The sequence below is a fragment of the Cyanistes caeruleus genome, chromosome 2, assembly GCF_971803275.1.
Source record: "Cyanistes caeruleus chromosome 2, bCyaCae1.hap1.1, whole genome shotgun sequence".
Lineage (NCBI taxonomy): Eukaryota > Metazoa > Chordata > Aves > Passeriformes > Paridae > Cyanistes > Cyanistes caeruleus.
The window spans coordinates 71,558,705-71,565,600 of record NC_141702.1 but is presented as its reverse complement, the minus strand read 5'-3'; the positions used below and the strand labels follow the sequence as shown (position 1 = coordinate 71,565,600).

General features: G+C 53.7%; 1 protein-coding gene across 1 annotated transcript; it reads left to right on the top strand.

The window, feature by feature from the left end:
* The first annotated feature begins 345 nt into the window (after window positions 1-345).
* ACTA1 (actin alpha 1, skeletal muscle) lies at window positions 346-2,787 on the top strand. The gene is made up of 7 exons (XM_086877823.1): window positions 346-521; window positions 602-744; window positions 908-1,232; window positions 1,375-1,536; window positions 1,753-1,944; window positions 2,065-2,246; window positions 2,371-2,787. Exons 2-7 carry the CDS (start codon window positions 616-618, stop codon window positions 2,512-2,514), a joined length of 1,134 nt encoding a protein of 377 aa, XP_086733949.1. The 5' UTR covers window positions 346-521; window positions 602-615; the 3' UTR covers window positions 2,515-2,787.
* Window positions 2,788-6,896: the final 4,109 nt, after the last annotated feature.

Here is a 6,896-nt window from a genome sequence, read left to right as displayed (position 1 = left end):
ACCTTGTCACTTCTTCTCTCCCAGTTCCCTTTTCTGCCCCTGGGCTCACCTATAGCTATGGGAAAGAGCCGGGAGAGAAGCGCTTCCCTTCGCGGCCCCAAGCCTGGCACGTGGTGGCCGCGGGGCCGATGGCCGCTCGCCTCCTGCCCCGCTGAGCCCCGCGGGGCTCCCGGCCGCCCCCACCTGCTTTGCCCTTAACGGGGCCGGTGGTGCCGGGGGATTATTTCGGCCCCGGCCGCGGGCGGTGGCGGGGGGGGGCTCGGCAGACGCGCCTTATACGGCCGGGCCCGGCTCACCTGGGCCGGGGCCAGGAGCGCCTTCTTTGGGCACCGCCGGGCCGGGGCCGCGCCGGGCCCGACGCCCAAATATGGGGACGGCCGGGGCCGCATTCCTGGGGGCCGGTCGCTGCCGCCGCCCGCCGTGATAAAAGGCTCGGCGGCGGCCGCGGCGGCCACGAGTGACCCGGCGAGGAGCGGGAGCCTCTCTCTCTGCCCGACGCGCCGAGCCCGCAGCCAGCCCAGGTAAGCCCCGGCCCCGCCGCCAGCGCCCGCGGCTGCCGGCCGGCAGTGAGGCTCAGCCCCGGCGCCCTGTGCCCCCGCAGACACAGCCGAGACCATGTGTGACGAGGACGAGACCACCGCGCTCGTGTGCGACAACGGCTCCGGCCTGGTGAAGGCTGGCTTCGCCGGGGACGATGCCCCCAGGGCCGTGTTCCCCTCCATCGTTGGCCGCCCCCGCCATCAGGTACGGCGCGCTCCCCCTCCGAGCCTCCCCGCACGCCCTGCCGCAGCCGTGGCCGCGGATCCCTGCTGCCTCCCAGCCCGCCGCATCCTCCCGTCCTGCTGGGGAGCCCCGCGGTGCTGCCCGTGGAGAGGTTGCTGAGCCCCCGCTCTTCCCCCCCCTGCAGGGCGTCATGGTGGGTATGGGTCAGAAGGACTCCTACGTAGGGGATGAAGCCCAGAGCAAGAGAGGTATCCTGACCCTGAAGTACCCCATTGAACATGGCATCATCACAAACTGGGACGACATGGAAAAGATCTGGCACCACACCTTCTACAACGAGCTGCGCGTCGCCCCAGAGGAGCACCCCACTCTGCTCACTGAGGCCCCCCTTAACCCCAAAGCCAACCGTGAAAAGATGACCCAAATCATGTTTGAGACCTTCAACGTCCCTGCCATGTATGTGGCCATCCAGGCTGTGCTGTCCCTGTATGCCTCTGGCCGTACCACTGGTGAGTGCTAACTCCTGCTGGCCCCTCTTCCCCAAGCAAGGACGCCCAGGACTGGTCCCCCACATCTGACCAGCGCTCTGCCCCCCAGGGCAGGACCCTCTGTGGGCCACATCTCTCAGATGGCTGCTTCTTGTCTCCCCAGGTATCGTGCTGGACTCTGGTGACGGTGTGACACACAACGTCCCCATCTATGAAGGGTATGCCCTGCCCCATGCCATCATGCGCTTGGATCTGGCCGGCCGGGACCTCACGGACTACCTGATGAAGATCCTGACTGAGCGTGGCTATTCCTTTGTCACCACAGGTAAGCACCATTCCCTCCTCCGAAAAGTTCCCTCTCGCTTCCAACCCTCGCGCTCCTAGAGATGCTCTTACCCCGCTGCAAGTCCCAAAAACAGTCCCTGGTGGGAGCTGATGTGTGGTTGGGGGTCTGGAGTCCCAGCAGACCTATGGAGGCTGTGCAAGTGCTCCCTGCTCCTCCTCCTCTGCAAACACTGACGCCTTTGCTTCCCCCTGACAGCTGAACGTGAGATTGTCCGTGACATCAAGGAGAAGCTGTGCTATGTGGCTCTGGACTTTGAGAACGAGATGGCCACCGCTGCCTCTTCCTCCTCCCTTGAAAAGAGCTATGAGCTGCCTGATGGGCAGGTCATCACCATCGGCAATGAGCGTTTCCGCTGCCCAGAAACCCTCTTCCAGCCTTCCTTCATTGGTGCGTGCCCCCCTCTCTCTCCCTTCCCTCGGCAGCTCTCCCCTCTTCCCCAGAGTCACCACGCGGAGCTCTCGCTTTGCCCTTAACTTGTGCCTGCCTGTTTCCCCCCGCTGCCCCCAGGTATGGAGTCCGCAGGTATCCATGAGACCACCTACAACAGCATCATGAAGTGCGACATTGACATCAGGAAGGACCTGTACGCCAACAACGTCATGTCCGGGGGTACCACCATGTACCCAGGTATTGCTGACCGCATGCAAAAGGAGATCACAGCCCTGGCCCCCAGCACGATGAAGATCAAGGTAAGGCTGGAGCACGAAGGTGCTGGGAGCAGCCTTCTCCTGCCGCCCTGCCTGCGGCTGTGCCGGGGCTGCCGCCCGCAGCAGAGTCGTGTTTGCTCACCTCAGCTCTCTTGGTGTTTTCCAGATCATTGCCCCACCTGAGCGTAAGTACTCCGTCTGGATCGGCGGCTCCATCCTGGCCTCCCTGTCCACCTTCCAGCAGATGTGGATCACAAAGCAGGAATACGATGAAGCTGGCCCATCCATTGTCCACCGTAAATGCTTCTAAACATGTTTACATGATCACTTTGCCAACCACGCTCAGGATGACAACCTTGAAGGTTGCAGGCGGCCGAGGGCCTGCAACAGCCATGTAACTTTCTATTTTGTAAGGATTTCTGGTTACTGTTGCTGCAAAGCTCCACGTGACACAGTGTATGTAAAGTGTACATAAATTAATTTATTTTATCTCGTTTTGTTTGTTTTTAAAACCAATGCCCTGTGGAAGGAAACAAAAAACTTCAAGAAGCATTAAATCATCAGTCATTCTGTCACTCCCTGATGCCGTTGTCTGTCGTCATTTGCTCGGGCTCTTCCGTCGCTTGTGGACGTAGCGTGAGGGCGGTGGGCGGTGGGGCAGGGCTCCCCAGACAGGAGCAGGACTGGGAGGGGACAGGACCCCAGCCAGCTCTGTGACCCCCTCGGGGTGCAGGCTGCTGGGTGGCACTGGGGGCAGTGCAGGGTGGCTGCCACTCTGACATTCTGCAGAGCGCCAGTCCCGGGCGGGAAAGGGTTACCTGGAGCCTTTGCTTGCAAAATAATTCTTTTGGCTCAGCCTGCCAAAAAAGTAGCCCTGGCATGCTCCCGAGGAAGGCAAGGCTGGGGCTGAGGGCAGGTGGCGGGTGCAGGTTAAATAAAGAGCTTTCCACTCCACTTATGGGAAACCCACCTGCCATCCTGCTGTCCCTGGGGGCCCGAGGGCAGCCAGGGCCACTTCCTCACCCTGCCTGACACGCTTGCCCTTGCCAGTGGTCACGCACGGGGAGCTGCTTGAGAAGGGACCCCCCCCTCCTCGGCCCCTCGAACCAGCCCTTCCCGGGATCACATCCAGTACTCAGGAACTCCCTAGGAGCAAAGGAAAATCCCAGGGGCTTCCCCTTGCTGGGAGTGTTTGCCGGCCCTGGCTGCCGATGAGGAGGAGGGAAAGATGCTCCTGGCCTGTCTCATTTCTCTCTTATTGGGGTGAGGGGGATCCAGGACCCCCCTCTATTTCCAGCATTCATAGACACACACACACACACACACACACACACACTCCAAGTGTTCTCTCTGGGAGCTTCACTCCCTCTGGGAGCCATTCTAAAGCCCCACCAGGCTTGGCACATCTTCCTGGCTCAGGGCATATGTGCAGGAGCCATCAGCCCTTGAAGGAGGAGGACTTCTGGAGCACAGGATCCTGCAGGAATTTTTATTTGCTCACAATTGTGATTTTCTGGGAAGAGATTTGATGGCTAAATTGGGAATGTAAATTAATATTGCAAAAGGTGATACAAAGGCTAGTTCTGTTGTACCTTTGTGTCAAATGTCTGGCAAGGCCTATGCTAAAGTGAACCCAGAAGTGTGGGCAGCCCCAGGGAAATAGGGAAAATTAGATATGGAGCCTCTCCAAATTAACCTGAAGCAACCAGGACAAGAGGTGTCTAAAAGCAATACCCTGTTCCAAGGGAGGGAAGGAAGGGCTTACAGCCTGTTAGTGAGCCCTGCTAAAGGCAGGGCTTCTGGAGCCAGGGATATCTCCCTATAATGCTCCTATCCTGCCAAACAAGAAATCAGATGGAATCCATAAAATGCTGTAGGACTTAAGAATAATAAATGAGATGATTAAACTGTGCCACCCTACTCAGTGCCTGAGTTTTGGGGTGTTCTTTTGCTGCAGGAGACAGCAGTACCAGGGGGAAAAAAGATGATTTTCAGATAAACTTCTAGCCCAGGAAGGTTTTTTGCTCTGCTATGGCTATGCTAAGGGTGCATTTGCTTTGCATTTTGGCTGGTTTTATTTGCATTAAAGTGAGAGCCACACACGAGTTCACTTTCTTTTTCAGCACCATCTCAAAGCAAAAGCCTGTGGCAGGAGCTGCCCTGGTCCTTCCCTGGTATCTGAGGACAGGGAGGGCCACGGGGCAGCCCTAAGGGCTCTCAGGGACTGGGGAAGGACTGGAAGCCAGTTGTTTCCCAAAAAACAGCTGCTTCTCAAAAAACAAACACAAACTTTTATTGCCATTTGTGTAGCGGCACATACTCTACCAGTCAACTCCCTGTTGGGAGTTTGGGAGGTGCCTAACATTAAGTCCTCAGTACTTGACCCTTGATCTCACGTTCAGCTGTGGCTTGGGTGGTGCTATGAAATAGATTGTAAGACCTGCTTCTGTTATTTAATTAAAAGACTGTTTTAGAGACACAGATAAAAGTTAGCTTAGAATAGTAGCCTCATGAGTTAGACAGCATTCACAGACTCCACTTTTTCACCTATAATTTTAATTTATGGTCCTAAACCCACAATGGAACAGGCTGATTTTTGAAAGGGGGAGTGATGCTGAGCCAGCCACTCATCTCTAGCCTGATAAAAATCAAAGGGATCAGGAGATGCTTAGTCCTTCTGAATAAAGACCTATATTTTGCATTGCCAAACTTGTGTTTAGGACCCCTGATGAGCACAGCTGTGGGCAGAGGTGAGTCCTTCAGCAGTCAGGGTGTGGCACAGGCACTGCCTTGCACCAAGAGGCTGATGCTACCACTGGCACATCATTGTCTGCTGCCTCTAACAGCAGCACGTGCTCTCACTCTGACCCCCAGCATCACATATTCCCAGCAGCCTCAGTGCCAATTTCATCCAGTTGAAGCTAAGTCCCTTAAAGTACATTCTTACAAATGACTGGTTTGTTGTTTTTGTTGCTTAATCAGTGAGCAGGGATGTCATGAGTCTTAAGCCTATGAAACCACCCTGTTCAGGTTTTAATTTCAAACTTAGACACTCTCTTTATTCTGAAACCAGCCTTTTATTTGAGCTTGGGGTTTTCCTTAATATTTTTAGCAATTGAAGACACAGATTGTTTGGAAACAGGTGAGTTGGATTTTCATATGGCTCACAAGCCCCATTATTGGGAAGGTGTTTTGGAAAATTTTGCTTGTGCACAGCGGTCTGGGTTTGGTCTTTGTTGCACAGTTCTCAATAATTTCATTACCCTCCCTGCACCTCTAACAGTGCTATTGGTAGCAGGCAAAGGATCCCCAGGACCCAAAGGATCCCCAAGACCAGCATCCTCTGTTTTGAGAAAGGTAAAGGGACAAATGGGACATCAGAGGAGTAAAAGGGGATAGAAGGAGGGATGCAGGACACTCATGTACTGTGGGAGGGAGGCTAATGAAGGGGATTGGCTCTTGCCTGCACCAAAAACATCCTCTGGGGCTGCAGCTCACTGCTCCACAGCCATGTGGACCCAGGGCTGGACCAGTGCTGGACAACCCTCCATAACTTAAGTCTAAATACAGCAAGCAACACAAGAAGCTGCCCTTGGTCCAAATATCACCAAGGGATGGAAAATCTCGAGAGAGTAGGAGTCCTTGTAAGGACAAAAATTACGTGGGGCTGTTTAGATGAGCTTGGGAGGAACAGTCATGACTGGGTTTGGGTGTAAGCTTCCCCCAGATCTGCAGATACCTGGGCCATTACCTCAGTTATATAAGGAGCTAAGGGAAAACCTGGGCTCTGAGGGAAAGTCTTGAGGGAACCTGTGAATGAAAGAGAAAATGAAATCCTGGAGAAGATGAGCACACTAGAGGGGTTTCCTGATTGGATTTTGGTACAGATTTTGCTAAAGTGGAAATCTGCATTTGCGCAGAGACCAGAATGTGGCCCAGGATGTGCTACCCTCCCACAAAGGTGATGGCTTTGTGCAAAGGGAACTGGCACCCCAGCATGCTTCTCCCCTTGGGTTCCAAAACTGCAGAAACAAAAATCGCTTTGACCCACAGTACTTACTGGGCTTGGCTTTGCTGAGGGAATCAGACCTGGCATCAGTACAGCCCCACTGTTCACTCCTTTGACTGTGTGTCTCCCATGTAATATTTATTCAATGAGTTTTACTAAAGGGACAAAATAGAGGCCACCTGAAAATTATCACCACTTCTCACAGGAAACTCCTAAGCAAAAAATTCTGTTGCAATCTTTATTTCTGAAAGTGAGGCATTAAAATTAAGATCTTCAAAGAGTCAGATGATTTTATTTCATAGGAGAATTTTGTGCTTTTTCTATTTTGTTAATCCACAGGGAAAAATGATTGAACAGAACATATCTTGTTAGGGTTTATTTGCTTATTTATTTATTTTTGAATCAAACAGGCATTTTTCTTAAAAAAAAATAAACAAAGAGCTCTACAATTGTATAGATTTTCATGGCTCATTTCCTGGGGCTGGAAAGTGGAGTGCACAAGGGTGACTGTAACCTATTGATCAGCCAGTGGATAACTGCAGGCAGTGCTGGTGTGTAGAGCTCACACGTGGGGCAGATGCCAGTCAACATGGGCTGCTTTAGCAACAGGAGCATTTGAAATGTCCCCCAGCCTTGCACACTTCCCTGGGAACTGCTGGCAGCTTTGGGGATCCTCTTCAGAC